The 25,285-nt window shown below is 41.1% G+C and overlaps 1 protein-coding gene across 1 annotated transcript in view; it reads right to left on the bottom strand.

The window, feature by feature from the left end:
• The window catches only part of LOC115405538 (calsyntenin-2-like), a 155,053-nt gene that overhangs the window by 34,398 nt on the left and 95,370 nt on the right, over nucleotides 1-25,285 (bottom strand). Inside the window, exons 3-6 of the mRNA XM_030115143.1 lie at nucleotides 10,204-10,399; nucleotides 7,940-8,051; nucleotides 7,403-7,499; nucleotides 2,234-2,383 (exon numbers count right to left, since the gene is read on the bottom strand). Of these exons, the coding sequence (XP_029971003.1) occupies nucleotides 2,234-2,383; nucleotides 7,403-7,499; nucleotides 7,940-8,051; nucleotides 10,204-10,399 (555 nt within the window). The remainder of the gene's footprint in view (nucleotides 1-2,233; nucleotides 2,384-7,402; nucleotides 7,500-7,939; nucleotides 8,052-10,203; nucleotides 10,400-25,285) is intronic.

Raw genomic sequence — 25,285 nt, 5'->3', positions numbered from 1 at the left:
TGTATTGTGATTTATAGAAAGGGTTGTCTGTACATTATATCCTCCTGTCAGGTATCTAAACGATGCCATTAATTACAGCACTGGATATCACATGTTTAACTTTACATCAGTATGTTGGAGACCTGAAAGTAAGTCCAACTCTTATCTAAATCAGTAGTTCTTGCATTAAAAAAAATCCTTGGTAAATGCAAACACTGCAAATCTAGATAGTACGTACACATATGTATAAAATAGTACTTCTCTCCAACTCCACAACACACCATATTTCTTGATGTGTTGGAGTAATACTTGGGGCAATATTGCTGGAAATTGGATGTGGTGCCATCGCTGCATCAGGAAACTTCTCCAGGTTCGACTGAATTGCATTTCTAATGACTAGCTGAGGAAATCCCCAGGTCAGTTTTTCAGCATATGGGCCAAGGGCCTGATTTCCACAGGGAATCAGACAGTTCCAGTTTGATTTGCTCACTGAAATCTTCCCATTATCCAGCTGCCATTTTACAGACGAATGTGGAGAACAGCTGATAAAAATGTTCATATGCTCATTGGGGCTGCTTCCAGTTATTTTTGTACTCCCAGCGATAAAGCTTTGCCTACAGTAGTTAGAGATTTGCTTATTTGCTTTGCCCCGTCTCTCTCGGCTTAAAAAAAGGACCTCTACCCTGTTCTCTGCTTTGTGGATGTTTATACCTGCTGGAAATTTAGCTTAGCTCTTTTGAAGATAATCTATTTATTTACATTTTTGTTCATATAAAGACTAAAGTCGGAGGAGGCTGTTGAGTCGATCCCGGGCATCAAAGAGCAAAAGACGGGGTTCATCACAGGTCGACCATAAACAGACAAGCAATCAGCCAGGCTCAGATTTACACCGTGGGACTCATTCGGCTGATTTCATATTTGAAATGATGTTTTTAAAAAAAAAAAAAAAAAAAAAAAAAGACTTTATAAGGACTGGGGAAAGAATCTAGAAGCAGGACACACATTCAGATCAATATTTGTCATGAAATGCTCTGCCTCTTTGATCAATGTTTGCTTGTTTTCTGTGTGATTTCATAAATTGCTCTTAAAATATGTTCCTAAAGTATTTTGTGGAGACATATGAGTCGAGGTGATGAACGGTTATTAAAATGCATAAACCACAACACTGATGCCACTGTGCCTTCAACATTTACTGGGCGTAATGTCGCGATTTTTCCATTCTTACAGCAGCTTCTGCATTGTGATTCCAGGCCAGTTTAGATATGCAACTGTTGGATTCTGGTGGCTCGTCTTCCATTCACAAGGTCTGCGATTCAATCTCCTATCTCAAAGTGTCCTGGGGCAAGACGGTGCGCATAAAATTGCTCCATGGCAGCTATCACCATTAGTGTGTCTGTGTGAAACTGTGCGCTGATCATGTACAGCACACTGAGACTGATAAAGCTATTTAAAAATATATATATATATATTGAACATGATTTGCATTGAGTTTTAACATGATATAATTATCTTTGTGCTTTTCTTTCGTCCAAAAGTCTGCAGTGTAACTGTGCACAGCTCTAAAAACAACAGAAGAAGCTTACATTGCTTTCAGAGCAGGTTTGACTCAAAGATAACCCCCAGAATTTCCGCAAGATTAGGGGTTTATAACAAACAACAATACAAAGAAATATACAGAAGCCACATAATTATCCCTCCCTGGACCTGTATATATTTTTTTTAAAGCCATAAGAACAACCATCACCCCTCTCCTTCACTGTAACTTTGTTTCTCCTGAGTCGCCTGCTCATTCAGCCTCTTTCTTTATCTCTCCCTTCCCCCCATCGCCCCTCTTCTCTTATCTTTGTCAGTCTTCCTCTTTCATTGCTGTGTGAACTTGACTCCTGAGATGCTGTCAGCGCTGACAGGTGGAGCAGCAGGGGAGACGGGCTGACTCGAATGCCAAGCTGCTGGCATGTTAAAGGAGGAATAAGAGAGGGGGGAAAAAAACAGACAATCCAGTCAACTTTCCCTCTGGAGGTTTTTGTCAGGTCTTCTGATTTCCTCGAGAGACGCTCATTCTAAAATGAGAAAGAATTCCCTCAAGGGAAAGGATGTGGCACAAAAATGCACCAAATTGCCTGCCTGAGACTTCGAGACAAGAGCGAGTGAAGGAAATACTAACTTGGCAAAAAAAAGTAAACTTCTGCTAATTATTGCATTGGAAATTATAACATTATGCAAATACTTTCAGGGCTGTTCCTTCATCACTAACCTTGCCATCCAGGCTTGCAGACAGGCTTGACTTCAATATGCACGGGCACATCCTCCTTGGCTCTCTTCTGGCCGCAGTCGAAGGCTGTCACCATAATCTCGTAGCTCTGCTGTTTGTCGTAACTCAGACGCTCCGTGTTTCTGATGTTACCTGAAGGAATAACAAACAAAAGCAACATTATTATGATTACTCTCCAGCAGACAAAAGTAAACCAAAGTGCATGTCTGGCAGTAATAAAGCAAGAAATACTTCCGCTGAGCAAGAATTGAAACCGACTTTGTATTGAAGAAACTACTTTTTGAAAACAACGAACAAACAATTATAAAATGGAAAGTGAAACTATTTCTATTGATTGAAGCACTTTACAGAAAACTGTCAAGGTCAAATGCATATTGCATTTTGCAATAACAATGCCTTTCTGTACATTTAGTGAAAGAATACAACAATGGATGATATTCATCTGTTATAATGGAAACAGTGTGAGAACAGTGAAAGATGAAAAAGGTGTTACATTCATGTTACAACTAAGAATGCTATATGGGTTTACAATGTAATAAATTCCAATGAAGGAACAATCACAGCCATTCTGAATTTAATAAAGCCAAACAAAAGTCAATAATGTAATAAAATAGTAAAAAAAAAAAAAAAAAATTCAACAATGATTGAGAGTACTACATTGCATATATAATATATTAACAAATGAGGCTACTATTCTGTCCACTATACCTATTTTGCATAAACAACCTGCACAAAAACCTGCCAAAAAATACTTTACTCTCAAGAAATGTAGCCCTATTTCTGCATTGTGACATTATTGGCTGCAGTCATTAAATTCCACAAGCATTTTTAATGCTCCTTCATTTGTCCAATACGTTCTTACATGATTGGCAAAATGTTATTACAACGATGAATAAATACATAATGACACTACTGTTAAGCTATCGTTAACACTTCAATACTGCGAAAATGTCCAAATGATTGCATCAGTGGTCATTACTGTATTACTCGTCATAACGAGGTCTCAGAGTTTTCATGAAGGTGCCCTGGATGACACCACCACGCCGGGCTAAAATACTCAGGAAATTCATAGTGCTGTAATTTCCCATCACCTGTCATTATGAGACACTTAAAGGCATGTAATGCTGTAAATCCATTATGCTTTAAATTCCACACTTTCAAACCTTTATGACATAATATCCATGCTCCAGCTATTGACTGACTCCTGCTCTCTAGTAAATTGCTGTAATTACTGTAGTGATTCATACATTTTCCAGCCACTGTTGCAGAAATCACAACTTTCTTTTTTTGTTGCTTAAGGTGATTCAATCTTCACTTGGTCGATTATTTGCCCCACTACTCAGCCCAGATTTGTTTTTCTCCCACTAGTGTTAGATCTCCTTTATCTTTTGAAAAATCCACGACCCTCAACTCTTTCTCAACTAAAGGAAAAAGCTTTTCAGAAATGTATATCTGGTTTTTTTCCCCCTTTCTGTTACATTTTTCTATTTGCCTTTATCTTTGCTCTCCTGTGACTTTCTGCTTTATCATATTTTCATCTATGACCAAAGTTGACTGTTTTGTATTACAGCTGGCCAAAAGGCCTCAAGAGGGTTACATGGAAAACGGTGGGAATTACATGAAACCAGGAATAAATGCCTTAGCTGACTCTTAATTGCAACTGAAATGCTGGTCGGATTGAGGGCTCCTCGTATAAGTTTTGTCGCATTTTCTTGGGTCCACATTTATGGTGAGAAGTAAAACATCTTAGCTGCATGTATATTTGGATGCATTTGCTTTGCGGTATGAAAGGTTGTCCCTCTGCCGAGGGAGAGGGGAAGAGAGGAGACTGGAGGTCAGAGGAGGTGAGCAGAGGAGACATAAATCAGTTCAGAGCTCACAGCAGTGCAGTTAAAAAAAAAGGGGGGGGGAGAGGGGGGACTGAGCTGAAATGTCAGAGGAAAAAAGTGTGAGGAGGTCAGAAACTGGCAGTTCCGACAAAAAAAAAAAAAATTCCTTCAGTGACTGTCTGATCTGCAGCTGGCGTGAAGAGCAACAGGAAAGGTACTGGATCTCAACCATTTGCTAGATTTTCCAAAGGTGCAACCCGAGGTTACGTTTAATTCTGACAGGACATTTTCAGTTTGTGGTTTATTTAGCGGGTGACCTCTGACCTCATCGTCTTTACCCATCAAAGGCACCTGTCTGATGTAGAGCGTTAACTTTGAAATCTCACCAGTTTCAAACGACTTTACTATGAATTTATCTAAGAGCTTCTTATCAGTATGTGAAGGTAGTTAATGGACTCAGGGCTGCATCAAAACTTGAATATCTTCACAGAGCCAGTGTAAAAAAAGTTACAAATTAGGATTTTTGGAAAGGTGAAAGAACTGATAGTGTCCCATTTTTCAGACATGCTGTTCAGGATGCTTGAGCCGCTGTATAAAGAGTATAAAGAGTGACAGTCCGCCTGGAACAAGGTCAAGATGTCTGCTGGTGGCATACAGAGTCAGGCAATGAAGAAATTTTTTTTAAATGTCCTGAAGTACTTTGAGAAATTAGGATCCAGTATTGTAAATGGAGTTACTCCAAAAATGCACAATTTCACATTTTTAAATCAGACTCGAAGAGACTTAATAAAATCATTAAATACTGGAACAAAGGACTCTCGTTTGCCATCTAATAGCTCTGCTATGCTACTGAAAACAATGCAAATAAAGACTAAGCACAAATTCATTCATTTGTGGAACAGAGTATTGTCATTTAACTGTTTTTTTCTTGTTAATAATTAAAATTTGAGCAGCTTTTTGTTTACATTTTTCCTATAGATTTGCTTGTAAGTTGATTAGAATTAGCTTATAGGATAGTTTTTGGACACAGACAAAATCACCCTCACTGTGAGCCAGAATCTTTGTGTGTGTGTGTGTGCGTGTGTGTGCATTTAATGAAGTTTGTCTAGGTCATTGTATTTATTTGGTTATTTCACAAAAATATGAGCCGCTCAGGGGAAACCTGGTGTTACTTGTGGTAAATGTCTCGTTTTGAATTTCAAATTTGTCTCCAGACAAACACAAACAAATGCAATACTGTTTTGTCTGGGGAGGTTTTAATTTAGCTTTATGTTAATTTTCGGAGTGCAGTTTGCAGCGTTGTTGAGCTGCACAGTATAATTTTGAGAAGTGCTTGTAATACAGTACTTTGGCATCCCAAAGTGTACTGATAAGCGTGCAGGTCTGACATTGGGTGCCAAACTAATTCTCACAAATGTATATATTACTGGTTTCAAAGTGTGATCAGCAAAGGAAATTCATGTTACCACAATTAGATGTGATGTCAATTGAAAGTATTTGAAAATGAAAATGATCTAAGTCACCCATCCCCGGGGCGGAGGATTTTCTACTCACTTAAATTAAGCTGCGTGTGGCTGTCAGCCACCTAAGTGAAATCACAGAAATATAATATTCAGTTCGAAGGAACAACGTTTGACGTTGGCAATTTCGCTTGAACTTAATGTTGATTGAGGGACAATTTATGATTATTACTCCACACGGAGATATTTCAGAATCGAATTAACCTTCATTGCCAGGTTCCTGTCAGTGATAATGTGACCATTATCTATCCAACAGTTTGCTGACATCTATATCTTATCTTGCACAGTTAACAAATCTGCCTCGGCTCTATAAAGCAGTTCCTGTGTTTCCCAGTTCCTTCTAAGCAATATTTGTGTGCCTGGAAGAAGTTCTCATAAAATGAGGCAAATTATTGTAAAAATACAGCGACAGAAGACAACTCAAAAAACATAAAATATCAGGATAAAAGTGGGAATACAGTAAGAAAAGCGATGTGTGATCCGATCCAACCAATACAGACATCGAAGCAAAGGCTGTCAGTCTCCTTTCACTTTGGATTATGCAGCACTCAGATCACAGCGAGGATATTGAGGCTCAGGGAGAAGACGGTGCAAATCCCACCGCTGAAATTTTATATAGGTAGATATGCTCAGAATAACATTTAATCAAATATAAACTACACCTCCCCAGTCAACTGCGTCTGGCATAAAGCCCCAAATGAGCAAGAGCAGATGGGAAAAAAAAAATTGAAGGAGAAACTGCAAAGCTGAAGGTGGATCTTTGTCAAGTTAACTTTTGAGCTGTGGATGGATATAAAGCTACTTCAGGGATCAAAACATTATTGCGAGAAAAAGGCGTCATTCACACTTGTCTGCCTGATTCCTCCTGCATTTCATACCTGTCTTCACAATATTCTCCTGTTCAGTGTACATTCGTGAAAAGTCTCGCTGTTTCGCTGGAACAGAGAGCGACTGTTGCGTCAAGCTCATCCCCAGACAGCGTTTACATGAGTCTACTTTCCATTGAATGTCGCATGTTTCATTTCATTTGTCTGTGTTATCTCCAGCTCTCTACATCTCTCTTTTGTTCAAACTTTCTGTGCCTCGCATGCAGGTTTAAGTGGCTGCAATCACAGAAAGAACATGTGCAGCCCAAGAATTCCTGCTCCTGCCGTCACAACATTATCCTTTCTCTCTATGTACGAAGTCAGACGGGTACGTCTATTAAAGAGCTCAGTGTACTATAAATGTACTACAGATCCTCGGCAAGACTCAAAATGTCCGTGGTTTTCTGATTCGGCTTTTTATTGTGCTGCAAGTACAATCCATAGCACAGATTTAACAATCAATTTTGAAAGATGTAAAAATACATTTGCAGGTTTAACTTTCAAAAATGCATTTGCTTTTGTTAGTTTCACTTCAGAAAAAACAAAACAAAACAGATAATATATTTTCTTAGATATTTGTCAGTTGTACTCTAATTCCTTCATGGTGGAAACACCCAGCAGCAATCTCCCACTGAGCTGCATCAGGTAGCAGAACAAATTAACAAAAGGTGGACTGACAGTTGTTATTTGTCTTTCATTCCATGTCTTCGCTATAAAAGATGTGTTTAATTAACGACTGCACCTAATTTGTGTCACGCAAATAATGACCCATCAGTATAATTACTTTAAATGAAAATTTCACATGAATACCGCCTCGAGCGCGCAAAGGCCTCCTCGCTCTGTCGGCCCAGTGTCTCTCTCAGACATACACTTCGCTCCTCATCACGTCACTGTCCAGACCAACTAAGGCCTGCGCACGTGCGTGAACTAACTTACCATTGCGGTCGATCGCAAACGGAGTCCCTGCTGTGACAATTTCATAGTTGCAGATCTGGCTGTACTGCGGTGAACAGTCCTGGTCCCAAGCTTCCACCTGCAAAAACCAACATCTATTTTACCTTTTATTTCCAATGAACAGCCCAAAAAAAGTCCTCTTCCACACCCAGTGCCAGTTTTTTTTTTTTTTTTTATATGTAATGTTGCTTTTCATGGATCAAATTTCATCAGATATATTGGAAATTGGAAATCTTGATTCCTGGTTTGTGGAGTTTGCATGTTCTTCTCATTTTGATTGTGTGGGCTTCTCCGGCTTCCAAACACAAACTCAAGCATGTCGGGTTAATTGGTGACTCAGAATACGTACATCTGTGTGTTTGTCTGCGTTAGCTATATTTCGGATTGGTGACTAATCCGAGTTCTATCCAGCCTTTCCTCCGTTGCCAGCTGGGATTAGCTCCTGCTTTCTGCAACGATCATTCGTATGAATCAAGAATCGGAGACGGACGGATCCATATTAACATAAACATGAAAAACCTGCAGAATACTGTCGTAGATCTTCCCTTCTGTTACTGACGCCTTGTACAGTGGCTCCCGAAACAACGGGCTGAACTCGTTGACGTCGTCCACCTGGATGTGAACCACCGCCCTGGATATGAGAGAGAGAGAGAGAGAGAGAGAGAGAGAGAGAGAGAGAGAGAGAGCAGTGATTAAAAAGGGCACAATGATGCACAGACAGTGGAGTGGAAATGACTGATGGGGAGAAGGGAACGTCAGGACACAGGAAAAGGCGAGATGGATGGCGGAAGGGAGAGAGGAGAGAGCGAGAGATCTTTTTAAGTCATTAGTGACGATTGAAATTGATTAGGACCTTTCTCACTGTCAATCTGGCGGAATACACTAGTTAGCGAAAAGCTGAGGGTGGTTATAGGTAAAACATTTATTTCAGAAACAAAAGAGTTAGTGAGGCAACTGAAACATTCTGGTGATTTCTGATTGTATTTATCTGGCAAATTGGTTGTCACGAACATATAATTTTAAGGCAACTGACAACTCGATAACCAACAGGCACATGTTTGACCGAAAGAAATTATGATTTCAATCTTTAACAAAAATACTTTATTTTCTCTCACATTTTCCAGTCAGATTCAAGGACACACACAGGCACACAACTGCATCTGCTGGAAGGTATTAGGCAGGCTGTAGGATAACATTTGTGCACGTCAGTATACAAATGGAGCAGTAACGTAGATGTATCATGGAGTTTTCTCCATCGGTGACCTTCTCTGACAACGAGTCGCAGTGTACGTGAGGAAGCACATCTGGCTAATTAATGGCATTAGCTTAATGAGGCCTATTTAGAATGTCACGCCGTGATAACATCTCACACACACATGCACATACACACGTGCGTGTATTCAGTGTGTCATTCATCTTCCATGAAAAAAAAAAAAATCATCACAGATCCCTGAGCTGATGAAGCCCTCGCTTCTTCTTATTCTTCCTCTCTTTCGGTAAAAACATATCCGCTTTTATTTTAGTGGGTTCTAGTCTCTGACTGAAGGGCCGAACATTCGATTTGCTGCTGTCCATGCCGATCCGCCCATCTGTCAGTCTCGTTCACATGTCGCCGCTGCACAGCCATACAGGCACACGTTCTACTGATAGGCCGTTAGGAGGACGCACCCTCAGACCAATCTGCATGTCTCTGCTGCCGCCGCCTCAACTTCCGAGGGATGAGCGAAAATACAAAAAGACGGCAGAAAATGGAAACAGCAAAACGCTAGATCTAATGAGGGCATTTTTCTCTATAGCTCTGAACTCCAAGTGAAACCACTGAAGGCGATTTTATAATAAACTCTGAGAACCTTGGAGCATGTCAGTATTTTCAACCACATATTGATTTAAAGTTAGCAAGAACTTTATTAATTGAAAACAAGTCACCAACACTTACAGTACAGTCAATACAATTTCACTTATCTTTCTAGATGTACAAACCCCGTGTGTCCTTATCTGCTTTTCTGTTAATTAAGAATAGGATTGTTTCATCTTTTTGCACAATCTGTACGCACATTCATGACCGGTCTATTTATTTTGGTACAATTCAGTTCAGTCATTCAAGACATCTACTCCTTTTTACTGTAGTTTTACTCTGTTAGTCAAACACAATCATTATTTTTGAGATTACATTAAAATGACTCACATTGGCAGGTGCTTTTATTTGAGTTTTTCTTTTTATTTATTTTTTTTTTTTTTTTGTCCACCCAGTTTCTCAGTTTGAGAGCCTCCAAAAAAATCCCAGTAACAAAGGCTCCCATACAAATGAATGACATGATGAATAGCAAGCAGCAGTACCGATTCTGAACTACTGGGACAGCATAAAGACGCTTTCATAGTTCTGAACAGACTCCAGCAGGGGTGCTGGATCCTGGTCCCGGAGGGCACCTGTTTCGCTTTTGTGTGTAGTTTGTGCTCCAGCACACCTGTATCTCATGAAAGTGCTTTGCAGAAATCCTCACAATGAACCAGTGAATACATTCAGGTGCGCTGGAGCAAAGAGAGGGTGCAGGACCACGGCCGTTCAGGACCGGGATCAGACAGGGCTGGCTTGAAATGTTGACATAGTCACAAAACCTGCAAACTCCATGGGACATTTTTTTTTTAATGCTGTCTAGAATACCATATAGTCTGCAAATTATGACCAATTACTGGAAATCAATATTAGTCATAGCAACAGAGAAAACCAGAGCCATTAACCAGGGAGGAGTGCAATACAGACAAAAACACACTGCTTGACTTACTTGTGAGATTTCTTCCAGTCGGCGCCGCTGGGCCCGGCCCCGCAGTCATAGGCCTGGATGATGAAGGTGTACTCTTTTTGGATCTCACAGTCCACGGGGGTACTGGCCCTCAGGACTCCTTCTCCTGATGTGCGATTCAGCACCACAGCCTCAAAAGGAGCATCCTGGCCGTAGATGTTAAAGGCACAAATCTCCCCTAAAAAAGACAGAGAAGGAGAAACAAGAGGCAACTTTTAAAGTCAATAACAATTAAGTATTGATGCTGCTGTGTTTCTCGGAGTCATTCATGTTTGGGAGGGTTCATGCACAGGAATTTAAAATTCTCTTTCTGTGAGTTTTTGATCATGACGGGAAGATCTGTGTGGAAAAAGTAAATTAAAGCCGAGGAAGACAAAACAGAAACAGTGTGACGGTGGTAAATGAGAAAGATTGTGATAAACATCAAGCGAAAATTAAAAAGAGATGCTTCTAAACAACAATTTTTAGACAATTTTGAACAAGAAAGTAATTTATCAGTCGGGTGGCTAACGCTAATCTTCCCCCTTGTGAAAAAGAGAAATGAACCGTGTGAGTTCAAAAAAGATGAAATTACAGAGAGACAGAAAACCCTGGAGAAATAATGGGACTCTGTGTGTCTGTTCCACAACAGAAAGGGAAAATTTTGCGCAGCATGCGCCTCATCAGTGGGCAGACATTGGGGACTCAGGACTTTTAGAACCAAAAGAAAAAAGAAACCAGGACAATTAGACCTTAGAAGTTTGAACAATCACTTAATATCAGTCCAACACTGTGTGCGTGAACCAAACAACCTCAAGCATGTGCAAACATACATAATGAATTGATTTTTTCCATTAATTTAATTTTCTCTTATGACACTGCTGGGAAAATCTCATTATTTGCTTCAATTGTTTCTGCATTGTTTTGTGCCCTTAGTCATTTTCTTAAACCCAGCAGTCGCTCCCGCGCAGCTCAGACGACTAGGGATGAATCCGACTGTGGGTAATGAAGTAAAAACCAACAATAAACACGAGCGGCATTTTCTTTACAGCATCACTTCAAATTTCAGTCTCTGTCCTTTTTCTGGACACAGAGGCCTTTGTTGCACACACACACAGCTCCTGGGGTATAGTTAAGAGAAAAAATAATTTCTGAAGTGTGTCAAACTGTGCCAGCTCAACAAAAAAATGACATTTGTCTCTTCCACAGAGCGTCTTACCAGGCTCGGCCTGTGTATTGTGTTTGTGTGTCTCTGTGTGTTTGTGTTTGCGACTCTGGAATCATCTGAGGAGTTCATCCTCTGCACAAGTGTTCATTTCAGGGATTTGGGAAATCTTCTTGCAAAGGGAAGAAAGAGCTGCAGTGCGCTGACCCTGTGCCGGCTGATATCTCTCCCAGCACAAGGGGGGCACAGCGGAAACAAACAGCCTGGTAGCTTTGGGAATTCAGCTCATGGGCTCAAACCCTGCAGACAAAACCATGAGTTCCCTCACACCACTGGCTGCTTCTCACTTTTGAGTACATCTTCCGATTTGCATCTCAGATTTTTCCTTAATTTCCTTCTCAGACATCCTTATAATGTGACATAAAATTTATCTTTGTTTCAATGAGGCACAAACATCGATACAGTGTGCGCCGAGGTTCGCCTCTGACAGATGGGAAAAACAACACGCACGATTCATTTCACACATTTGCCTTCCAGAATATGCCATGTCGGGCGGTTGACAGGAAAATACAGACATAACATGCTTTACAATCCCTGAAAGCTTTTGAGTTATTTATGATTCCCCCTGTATTCAATGTATTGAAAAGAAAGGTGCAAATCAGGTCACTGTTTTGTTTCGCAGAAATAGCTGCTGTTATCCTCCTTCCCACTTTGATATGCTGAGGTTTTATTACAAGAGGTTTTCCCTATTGTTTTTCTTCAACAGTCTTGCTGTGTTTTCATGATTTCCGCTGTTGTTCTTATTGTTTTTATCAACATACTGACCCTCTAATATTCAAGTATCCACATGTTGTAAAACTGGCTATTATATTTAATCACCCTGCAAATTGCACATGAACCACAAAGGCTCTCAGCGTGCACAAACAAATCAAGATTCTTTCAGTAAATCATGCATATACTGACAAAATGTTCAATGAGGCTGTCAAAACAAGTGGAGCTGAGGAATTTATTGAAAAAACGTTGTCTTTAAATCTTCCCTCATAAAATGTCAATGGAGTAGAAGAGCCTGCAATATGATGGTGTGATATAATATGCATGTATTTTTTTTAAATGTATATTTACACAGCGAGTGATGTGCATGACCAACAGGCTTGGTGTTTCCTGTGTGCACTCGGTAAGTACAGTCTTGGATGGGCCTAAAGAGTGGTTATAGAGCAATTTGCCAGTGCAGCCTTTATGCATAAACCTTGACTTCATGGTTTGCTGCAGGAAAAAGGTGCTTCAACTCTGAGGTTGGATGCAAATCCATTTCCCGCTCCATCTGTCGTGGTGAATTTATTTTTCCGAGACACGTTTTTACATGCAAACATTAAAGAGTTTAGGTAAGAGGAAAGTTTAGGGGAGCAACAGAGGAGAAGGGAGAGTGGAAAAGGGGGATAAGGAGGAATATGATGTGGCAATGTATATGGAAATGGTAAATACACAGATTTCAGACGGGTTCCTGCCATGTCAGCAAACTCCTCACCAGCAGCCTCACCACAGGGAACGCTATAATTTCACCCCAGTGAGGTGCACAGGGAAAATGAAGTCTAATCTTCTGGCCGATACGTCATGGGGGAAAACTGTCGCTTTTCAAAGCAAATATCAAAATACATAGATTTTTTTTTCCCCCCTTCGAGGAGTTGGCATGTTGCCACGGCAGATTGAGAGCAAAGTGCAAGAGTCAGCACAAAAAAAAAAAATAGCAAGATAATAGCAATCATCTGAAATAGATGGTACTCCACGGAAAGCTTGAGCGGCATAAACTGCATCGACGGGAAATGTCAAGCTGTCAGGGAACATGTACATCACAGGATGTTAAATTACCGATGTAATGGAAAAAGACAACATGGATACAATTAATGTGAAAATGATTCTCCTCAAATGAACATGCTGTCACAAAGAGCCAGAACAAATCTGTGAGTTCCTACTGTAAGTAACGGGGCTTGACAGCACATCTCATTTCATATTAGTTTCATTTCAATTTGCTGGACTTAACAAACGCTCACTCAGAGTTTCTAATCTTTGTGAGTGCTGCACTGAGCAAAACAGCATTTTAATCTGAAGTCTGTTCTGGCCGTTTAATAATATACTGATGCTTCCTTCCAAATCATTTCTCTACATTTGTGTTATTGAGAAGGAAAGAGAGTTTGTGAATGTGTTATTGCAAATGGGAGCTTATGCATTTCTTTGAATTGTTGACAGTTTTACATCCTTGGATTGTAGAAAGAAACTTTTAAACAACACAAAAAGGAAGAATATGCAACCTTTGCACAGAAATGCCTCCAAATAGACATGAGCCAGACATATTTTCTCACTGCGAGGCAGGAGCGCTGACCGCCACACCACAGAATGGCTCTGATGACACCGAGATGACAGAAAGTTGGCTTCTGTTCTGATCTTTCTTCTAACCTGTCTGCCTCAGCTGCAAAGAAGGAGATACCAGTTCTAAGTAAACACAGACCTCTGCCTTTCCTGTGATTGTAATTCTTTGATGATTACCATCTGCGGGGTACCGGGTCAGGATGACCAGTCAATACATGGCAAACACAGACTCTTAATTCTAAATCACCAATGAACTTATTATGATAGCATTTAGACAGTGAGAGAAAACAAGCAAACTCCACATTCGATGGTCCAGATTAAAACAAAAATGAATGAAAGTCACAATGCATGTGTGAACGAGAGGGAGAGTGGTGAAACGACAAGGATGCAAGGAGTAGAAGTAATGAAGTTTGATGAGTTCAAAGACCTGAAGTCAAACACCTGGAACAATGTGCGGAGCGCAAAAGAGGTGAAAAACAGTGTGCGGGCTTGACGGAGTGGTTTGGAGACAGCGGCGGTGTCTCAAAGACAGGAAGCGCAGAGGTGGCAGAGATGAAGACGCTGGGGTTTGAATGAAAAGATCAGAGGGATACGATAGAGCAGTTTAGAGATAAAGTAAGATGGTTTGAAAATGTGCTGAGAAGAGATAGTGGATATGGCGAATGATGTTGGAGTTTCCTGGCAGGAGAAGACGAGGAAGATCTCCGAGAGGATGTACTGAAGTAGGACATGAAAACTGTTGGAGCGAACGTAAAGGAGGCCAGTGACGGGGTGAGCTGGAGGAAGATGATCTGCTGATCATGTCGGTACAGATGGAAAGTAGAAATCACAGAGCCAACCTGCAGAATAACAAAATGATTGCACTGGAGTGTACTGGTAAATATATTGTAAATCGATGAGAAATTGTGATTCCAGACCTGAAGGTACAGTTGTGTATGAATGTTATAAAAGCACACAAAAACCTGACTAGGAATAAAAAAGCTTGGTCACTTGAACATGATTGAAAAAGGTGAATACTTTATTCTAAAATGTTCGGTCCATGCAAGAATAAATCAGCATATGAAAACCGCTGTGACAAACCAGAATTACATGAAAGTCAGTGCAGAATTCAGTCAGGAGCGGTGATTTTAAATGCCTTTCTTCTCTTTCTGGTGAGGGCTTGTGGCTGATTCAACCTCTGACACCCAGGAGGCAATTATCTGAGAGGGGTGGGTTGTTCAAGTGTCCATGTCATGCTGTCCAACAATGTGAGCCGCAGGAAACAGAAGTGGAAACAGGGAAGTCGTACGAACGATCCCCTGTATGTCACGAGTGGACTGACGTTGTGAGTGATCACCAATCATGCACTTGTAAAAATCTCCCGATGGTTTTATCTGCTCACAACGTGGTGTATATCACTTCACATGAGGATTAGTCAAAAATGCAGAAAGTGACTCCTGAAAGACAAAAAAAAAACCTCAGATGAACCCGCTTTTTTTTTTTTAAAGCTTTTTTTCTGCGAAGCCTCAATAGCAAAAAAGATTCAATCACGTTAATTCCTTTTCTTAATCAAACTCTGTCGAGGCACCATCTGGTGAGTCTGTGCCCGTTTGTCTGTCTTTGTGTGGCGCCGACGACAAAAACGCTTCAGTGTTAAGATGTGAGTGTGTGTGTGTGTGTGTGTGTGTGTGTGCGTGCGTGCATGGTGGCAGGGAGCTGTAAGACCTTGATTAAAGTGCGCTCCTAAGCAGACCCGGTGTCAGGCAGCTTTAAGCCCTGATTCCTTCTGCCTCCTGCTTTCAGTGCGGCGCTCACAGTCGCCCTCGCTCCTCTCGTTTAATTAATGACTGGATTACGCCTGATCCCCCTACTGACCCACAGATAAACTCCAACTACACCCCGACACACACAAATATATGTGCATGACATAAGGACACTTATTCGGTGCAGCGCCTTTCACAAAGCAACATCATGAGACGATTCACAGGATTAACTGACATTAATGTAAAAAAAAAAAATGCATATAGATACACTGAGATATATAACCTGCTACTCTTGCCTCACACAGAGAGTAGAATGTCTCTTGCTTCAGTCTAGTTGTGAACCTTTTGCTGCAAAATTTGCATGTTCTCCCTCTGTGTGAGTGAGCTTTCCCACCACAGTTCAAAAAATGATTAACGGATTGGTAAATGTAAACTGCTTGCAGGCATAAATGTGGGTAAGGCTGACTGTCAGTGTTTGCTCTGTGAAGGACATTCAACCTGCCCGGGGTGAACATTCATGCCTTCAGCTAGTTGGAGAAGCGTCATAGAAGACGAATGGATAAACAGTCCATCGTGCACTCAGACACACAACGCGGACAAACGTGAAATTGAGGTATTCATCGCCTTGTCAGTGTCAGGCAGCATTACATTTTCAAGATAAGCAAAAATCACATCACGAAAAATGGAGTTTCTGTAGTTTACATTCAGAAATTTCTGATTTGCGGGTTGGAGTTCAACAGTGCCACCAGCTTCAAGGTGACAGGTTTGTTTACGCCAGCCTTTGTGTGTTCGTCGGAGACATAACATAGAAGGGGCACGCAGTCGCATAACTCTAGAAACAAGGCTGTACGGCGCGAGGCTGCTGTGCTCCGGCTGTCACCACTGAAATCGCTGCAGAAATTTAGACGAACTTGGAAATAATTTTTAAAGTCTTTTTTCCCAAACCGACTGTAGAGGAGTTTTACAGTCGTGTTCACCTCAGAGTACAAGACTTGTGTTTTCACAGATGAGTTTAAAGTGCCTACAGTTGTTCAGGCTAATGCAGTTTACGCGATGGCAGGATTGACCACATGAAGGTTATTTCTGTTTTATCAAATGCTTCTGTCTGCAGTGTTTTGAAGAAATGTAATGCCTGTAAAATGTAGTTTGATGAGAATACGGGTTGAGGAGAAGAAGAATAAAACCGAAAGAGGGAGGATAAAACAAAGTAAGGTACATGGCCTTTCAATAAGCCTTTCCCCTGTTGGCTTTAAAAGGATTTTCATCCTGCTGTCTCTGAGGTTCTTTGTGAGAGCAAGACGAGGACGCCACGCAGCAGGTAGCTAACTCGAGTGTATGTTGTCAAATATAAGTAGTGGCTCTGAAGTTTTCTGCCACTGCCTGACGTACGTTTCTTTGAATATTCACTCAAAGCTGAATCCTGCTATTCGAGAACAAGAATAAGAGACCGTGCTATGAAGAAAACTTCACACGATGGAAACAACCCAAGGCTTGGTAAACAAGCACATCACCAGTAATATGCCTGCTCCTCGATGATCAAAGGCTTCTTTACCATCCATCCATCTTTCGTACCCACCCAACTTCACTTGGTGAGCTGATTACAGTTGACACTGGACAATCAAACAGCTATCAGCAATTTAGAGACAACAGAGTGAACCTTCTCACAGTGAGTCAAGAGCACCAGCAACAACACCACTAAACCGCTCCGAAATCCTCCATTTGAATCATAAATACAGTTTAGGTTTTGTGCTTCTATCCAGGCCATCAAGCATTGGTAGTAAATCCAAGTTTATACAGTATATATCAACTGAAGGACCTATTCACACATGGGGCTCTAACTTCGCTGACTGCGCCGAATCCGCCCGCTGTCAGCGGAGGGCAGAGTGCGCCGTCGGCGGATAAAGTCAACGGGGCGTGTCCAGAAAATTGTCCCAATTTCGTGAACCAGGCGCAGTCACGCCTCCATCCCGCCCACCGGCGCAGGTGGCGCAAGAGAGAGGAGAGAAAGTGGGTTTAACCCAGCTGAGCACAATTTGACCAATCAAATGAACACCTCTCCTTTTTTTCAAAGAAGGACACTGCTACATTAACATGATGAAATACATTTTATTTCCTGGCCTCAATACTAAACCATAGTGAAGCAACAATGTATATGACTGCATTTTGAAATAAATAATCTCTTGTAGAGCTTGGGGAGCCAGACAAATGAAATAAAAATGCAGACACCCTGCATTTAGCGGCTACATACAGACTTTGTAGGGAAAGGGAAAATCTGTTTTTATTTGTGTGCATCATAACTCTTAAAGATACATTTGGGAAAGCACAAAGAATTACAGGTGCCAATCACTCAGCGCAGCTGCACAGCGGAGCTGGGTGAGTCTACTTAGGACTGCTGGTTCAGTTGTCATCAGATCGATGTCCTCTGAAATGATTCCCTGTAATTCCTATCACACACATGGCATTCCGGCCATCCCAGACAAAGGATAATCATTTATGAGAGAATGGTGGCGACATCTGCTATCTGCTCCGTCCTCCACTCTGCTTCACGTGTTGCCAGCATTCTTACCCCCCTCCAAAGGCCACTATGGTCAGCCAGGCTGTCATATGCAGTGTTTTTGCGCAGGAGCACACCAACAGGTTGCTTTTCTGTAATCTAATGCATTAGAAATTAAGGTAAAGAAACAAAATATTAAATCAAGTGGATCAGCAAAACGTCTGCCTCATATCTGCTTTATTAATGCCTAAAATCAGGTTTTAAAATGTATTGAACTTTTTACAGTGCGCATTTGCGCAGCGTACCTCTCATTCACACTCCGCGCACTCGTTTCCCTGATACACACGCACACACACGCCAACACACACAAAATAGTTGTATTATTAACTGTCAATAATAATCAAGAACATATTAAAATTAGTAAAATAAGTCTCCCCGGTTGCGCACCAGGACGGACACCTTCCCACACCGACCCGTCCTCACCCTGCTCATTTTATTCTGGGACTGCAGGCTCAACAGGACAAAGGTATTTATTCAGAAAATATGTTCGTTCTAAAATTAATTTTTGGAAACGAAAAATACATGGTTTGCTGTACTTTAATGGAGGATATAATATTTTACCTGAATCTGTAACTGGCACATCTGGAGACGCTGCAGTGCCCCTGCTGTCAATACCGTGTTCACTGTTGTGCTCAGATTTATTACATTAGTTTAAATAATAATAATAATAATAATAATAATTTTACACCATTTTATGTTATTATTATTTAGTTGTAAACTGACAGCAGCCTACAGTAATTCTCTACCTGGAGGTGACGCGTGAGCGCTTCCATGCGCCACTGCAGGTTCTACGCTGGACTGTACAGCAGCTGGAGGTCGGTCAGGTATTTTTGGGGCAGCAGCATTATATTTGTTTCGCTGTTTGTCCCGCGACTGTTCTGACTCTGATTCAGAACATTCCTCCTCTTCACTCCAGTCAAGATCGCTGATGTCCGACACGTCTCCGCCATCCGATTCCCCCTCACTGACCTCCTGTATCATTGCTAAAGCTTCTTCCACCTTATATCTCTTATTTATGCCTGTTTTTACTATCTTTCTTTTGGGATTTGCTTGATATTTTTGGTCATCTGTCTGATTGTCTGCTGTCAGAGCTAGCCCCCTGTTCAGATGCGCGCATGAACCAAAACAAATCAATCACAGAAGAAAAAAAAGCCCCGTGAAGTGCATCATTTTAATCAGTCTAATAATAATAATAATAATAATAATAATAATAATAATAATAAATAAATAAATAAATAAATAAATAATAAGTCTCACAGACCACTGTTGGCCTTTGGAGGTATAAATGCTTTGTAATATTATCTGTGTTATTGTTAGGACCTTATTTGCTTCAGAAAAACATACAAGACACATATTTAGGAAAAGTCAAAGAATTAGAGGACAGGGGAATTATTTTTAACAGATTTATTTGAATTCTAAAAACCCAAATGGTCTGTCAGATTGTCTTGGATGTTCTAGTGCTAAAGAAGATAATAAAAACAATTATGTGGTTCATGAGTGATTGTGTGTATCTTTCATGACACTGACAAGCTGTCAGGGTCATTAGATCCTCCGCTCCCCAGCCTGCTCACACCTTCTGCACGAAACTATCACTGCGCCCAGCTGATTCTGTCGACCCCTCCCCCTGGTGCGCCGCCACGCCCATCTCGGCGCAAGTGCAGCGGACCTGCCAGACACCCTCTTCTGCGCCTGTCGAAAATAGGAATGCGCTGCCTCCGCCGCTGATCATCGCCAAGTTGCGCCGTCAATTTAGAGCCCATGGTGTCGTCATTCTCACAGAAATATGCCAAAAAAAAAAAAAAAGGAAAGAAAGAAAGAAAAAGAATCAGAGGCAATTTTGATTTTGGCGATGTTGAGCAATCACAGGACAAAATTCCTTGTCTCCTAATGTGAAAACATTGGAATTGATTTTCTCACCTCGTTGGCCACCAAAGTGAAAAATCTCATTGCAATGAAATAATAACGCCAGCTGCGTTCTTTAGACCCTATTCTGAAATAATAATTATAAAAAAAAGGGGTAGAATTCAACCCGTGTGCAGTTTGTCTGAATTCATTTGTTGCAGTCACTTTAAATATGAGTCAGTTAAAGAAAGTCATGCAGGAGCAATTCATCAGAGTCTCCTTTAGATAGCCGGCCACTTTCTAATTGCATTTGGGAGATTGTCGCACCAACCACTTGACCTCGGGGTGACAAACCAATGGCTCACGCAGATGGCGAGCACGTACACACACGCAGCCAAACCCGCGTAAATGCACGCACACACACTTTTAGGTTATCTATTCACCCAGGACTGCTTTCGGACAACACAATATAGGAACGGCGAGAATTCATTATCGCAGACAATACACTCTCATTCCGCAGGGGGCTTTGGCGGTCTGTGATGCAATTAGTGTTAATTGTAGCCTGTGAAGTTGTGGGATTGGAATTCATCAGATGAACTGTGACTGTCAGTGTTGCTTGTTAATTGAACTTCGTGGAGATGTATCCGCGTGACTTTAAATCCTGAAAAGGACGGAGTCGAAAAGCATTCTGGCCAAAGCACTTTGACTGGAAGCTGTGAAAAAGAATGACCAGCTCACGCTAAAGCTGCAGCTGTGAGTGAAAGGTGATGGGTCTGACCGCGAAATAACCAGGCCAACTCCCCCCCCCCGAAATATCTCAATAGTATGTAAAAAAGAAAAAGTAAATGAAGTAGAAGGGTGTTCATCACGTTAAGCAGAAAACTGTGCAAATGTAATGAGGCTTCGGCAGAGTTGGATTAAAAGTTGGAACCAAAGAGGGACAGTTTTCTATTTTCAGAGCCAATAAGGACCCATTGTTAGAAAAATGGAACGACAGGATGAAGAACAACCGGAACACAAAGAAACTAGAGGTGTGAGCACAAAAGAGGTCAAAGAGACACCAAAGAAGTGGATTAAAAAGTGAGCGAGAGGGGAGGAGAACCTGCAGGTGGGGAAAAGATATACGGAGATAACTACACGGCGTGAGATAACTAATTCAGGTATAAATAGCACGACCGACCTCTCGAGTATCTCGGTGTGCTTCTCCTCCCCCTCCTCCTGCTCACCTTCTCCTCCCCATGCTCCTTCTCCCTTCCTCTGCAGCAGATTTCACAGCGGTAAGCAATTATTTAGCTCTTAACATCAGCGCCACAGATGCACCACTCAACCTTGCCCTCCTTTAGCCCCGACACACCTCACACTCTCTTATTTCTGCACTCCCTCTCACCTTCTCCGCCCACTCCTCTGTTTCTCGGTGAGCTGCTGGCCGCTGTGGCTTGAAGGGGTCACGGTCTGACAGTTACGACTCGATGCAGTGCGGTGATGCACGTGTGTGCAGGTGTTCGCTCACAAAGACACACTCAACATATGGACACATATAAAATATGCAGGCGTATATAAAACACAGAATACGAATGACAATTCCACAGTAAGAACTGCAGGCGCCTCCATTGTGTAGCCCGCCATTGATGTAAGAAAAGTAGGACAAAAGGTTACAGGAACAAATGGTTTGTGCAAGTTTCTAGTTTAGTAATAATTTGACCAACGGACATTGCCACTTCCAACTTGAAAGAGAATAGGTATTTTTTCAAATACTGTCAAAATATTGAGATTACAAAAGAAGCAAACATGTTTTTTTTTTTTTTTTTTTTTTTTTTATAAATCAGCACTGAATGCAGCGTAAAGTACAAGAGAGCTCCAAAGCTTTGCATGCTGAAGAAAATACATTAAAAATAAAAACAGATGGTTATCTGTAAAATAAGGTTAAACAGCCTATATTTGCTTAATGCAGATATTGTCAGTTAGATAAGTAAAGGCTGACGTTTCCCTCCATGAAATAATAAAACAGAGAATCTGTCTGTTCTATAATGGATCTCATTAAACAACTCATTAAAATGTACCGATGCTGTAAAGTCTGACTGCCACTCCGAACCTCGCCGAGCCTTTCAGTGAAATCACTCCTCTCCAGATTAGAGCAACACTCTGGTGTGTGTTTCTCTTTCTTCCAACATCTTGGACGCCGTTCAGCTGGACTGCTGGTACAGCTTGAGATAATCACAGACTTCCAGGTACAGCGGGGAGTCTCCACAGCCCTCCGAGCTGTAAATGTCACGGTGGCTCCGACGACGACCTCTGTCAGCTCAGACTATCACTGAGACGGGAATCACACGGCCCAATAGTTCACATCAGAAACACAGACACACACATCATTTCTTTCTGATATCCACGCCCTACTGCACACACACGCACGAACACGCATATGTACATACATTTTCAGGGAAATCACATTGAAGCAGACAAATTTATTACAAACACTACGAGATCCTCTGTAGTCACAGCAGGAAGAAACACAATGCTAATATTTCATCAAACACAAAACCCACTCAGATAAAAATGGATTACTAAAATAACCCTGTGAAACTCAAAATATAAACTTAGTGGAAAGCTAGCTGTCGTCGGCTCAAGAGGACTCCACAGACAACACACTCACGTATCAAGCTGGCTAATATCTCACAGTTATTTGCGAGGGACCTTGACAGATAACACACTCAGGTATCAGTACTCCTATTAAGTGCTCTTGCCTCGATGGCTGGATGGCAATTGCTGGACAACAATCGATGCAAGAGCACTTAATGCTCTTAAGATGTTTAGAAGCAGCTCAACCTCTGTCAACTAACTCTGCAAGGACAAAAAAAAAAAAAAAAAAGAAAGAAAAAACAAAGCCTGGCTGGTTCAGCAGCATGAGCGTGTGCTGTCTTCATTTTGCAAAGGTCTTACAAACAACTAAAAATCTATCAACTGTTTGTTTTGCTCCTCTCTGTCAAAACAGCCATGATGTCTATACTAATGATGTGTGAGTAAACAGTCGATGGTTGGGAAAGGTATCGCTTCACAGTGGGGAAAAGTATCCATCAAACTGCTAGCAACCAACTGGAAAAGTGGGAATTTTACAAAACATTAAAAAAAAAACCCCAAAAAAACAGTGTCACTCAAAATGGAAGCAGTGGTGATACACATAACAGTATTTCTTTTATTTTTACTGTTACTCCAACTCATAGACAAGAAATACAGCACTCCTGCCGCTTTAGTGAGGCACACTTGAGGTTCATAACTATAAGACAATGGTCATGGCGATAAGAAGATATGTTAGCGGCAGAAATCAAGTGTGTTTGTCTCTGTTTTGGCCTCTGACAGCAGCAATAAAGCAGCACTACGGGAGGCAGCTATGCTGCTTGTTTATTATCGTCAAATGAACTTTATTAACTGGAAAATGAGACTTCCCAATTCGCAGCTGCATGAAGGCGGCATCCAACAACAAACAAGCCATTTCCTTCAGCTCGCTGATGGCCCAGCCGGCAGTGCTTCAGCTAACAGCATATTCTGACAACTGAGTTCACACAACACAAGAGCAGACATTCAGAACCTGGATGTTTAAGGGCCTCAAAAATATCATCCTCACTGCCAGAGGGCTAAAATGTGGCCGAGCAACAAATCACACAATGTATGCGAAATACAGAAAAATCTACAGCAAAGTGGAGAAGCCAATAATCTTATAATTTTTGGAAATGGTCTCAAAGACCGTAAAGTCCGGGGAAAAGGGGCTAAAAGTGGACCATGGAGTGCAGTTGACCATGGTGTAATTTTTCTTATCATTTCACCAGTTATTTTAAGGTAAAACAGGTGTTCAGTGAACTGAGTATTATTTGAAGGCTGTATTTTGAAAGATTGTGTTGATCAAACGGTCTAATCTTTTAAAGAATACAATTTTGATAGTCCCAAAAAAAAATATCCTTAGTTTGAAAGTTTTCAAGTTTTTTGTTGCAAAAACTGTGAAGAAAAAGCTTTGATTAAACCCTGACAGCAGCGAGACGATTCTTGTGTCGTGACGTCATGAATGTTTTACAAAATATAACTGAACAGCAAGTTTATTGATTCTGAGGACAAAATATAGTCATCGGATATGTTGTGCAGATTAAAAATTTTAAAACAGTCACGCCGGCCTATATTTATTAAGATTGACTTACATTCATTAGGTAGGTTATTTTAAAAACTCAGATGTGTGTCCCTGCATTTTGAACGTGTGTGTGTTGGAGCCGCTGTGAAGCTGAGAGGTGCAGAGCAACGCCAGCTCCACTCGAACGCACATGCTGCAGTTATTGTTTAAAATAAAATAGCTGTCTCATTTATTTTAAATATTTCCTGTTGGCCAGGCTTAAAAAAAAAATCTAATTGTTAAAACCTGCAAAAGATATTACAATCCACTATAAAGCGAGTGTCTACCTGCATTGTGGGTTTATTTCTGCTGCTGTTGCAGATATGCAGAGCGCTTGTAAATTCATTGGATTTCAAAGTAGAGCTTCAGTGAGTCATCAAGAGTAACTAGCAAGGGAGCCATCTAATAAAATTGTAAATTACAATAAATTGTCCCACATGTGACTCACCGTTGCCAGACTCTGCAGGCTCCCTTTAGTGCATTTTGAAAATAACAGCTTTTAAAGCCATCCTGCGATTTTTGACCACGAGCGAAGCTTTAGCTCGAACTGTAAATCTTTTTGAGCCACGCATAAAATGTGTATGAGTTCACATAGTACTGTTGTGTATCTCGTCCACATCAGCATTGATCTTAAACAGTGAAAAGAAGGAAAAAATTCTCTGAAATGTTACTCAAGTAAACACGCTGAATCAAACTGCCTTAATGCACGTGGATACTGATCAGACTTTTATGACTAAAGTCTAACTCCTATTTAAAAATTTAGTCCATCTCCACTTTCTGCAAGCAAATCCAATATTAACTGTCCATTTAGCTGCACTTGAGAGCATTAAAACAAATCAGGGACTGTCTGCCTTGCTTCACATTTGACATCGATCAGATTGTTTGTTGCGACTGGCAGAAAGAGCTTTTGCGGGCTTAAGGTACCCGCCGCCAAAACAATAAGATCAATTGTAAGACGTACAGCAGAAGAAAAAAAAACAGCCTGTCAATCTCATCACCAGCAACTCGTATACGCCACTGGGAATCATTTATTGATGTAAAAGAAATAGCTTAACTGAGTTTTAAGGCAATTTTGTGTTGCTTTCGTTTTTACTCCACGTGTTTGCAGCCATATATAAACAAGGCCATTTCTTACCTTCTTCTGAAATGTGTGCACAGTGCACCGAGCAAAACTCAGCAGTTATAGATTCATCCATCTCATTTGTAGTATTGGATTTTTTTCCCTGTTCTCCTCTCATCCGGGCTTATGTTTTTTTCCCCCCGCT

This window comes from Salarias fasciatus, chromosome 18, assembly GCF_902148845.1.
Source record: "Salarias fasciatus chromosome 18, fSalaFa1.1, whole genome shotgun sequence".
In the NCBI taxonomy this organism is placed as follows: Eukaryota; Metazoa; Chordata; class Actinopteri; order Blenniiformes; family Blenniidae; genus Salarias; species Salarias fasciatus.
Note: the sequence above shows the minus strand (reverse complement) of the source record. Positions and strands in the feature narration are given on the sequence as shown.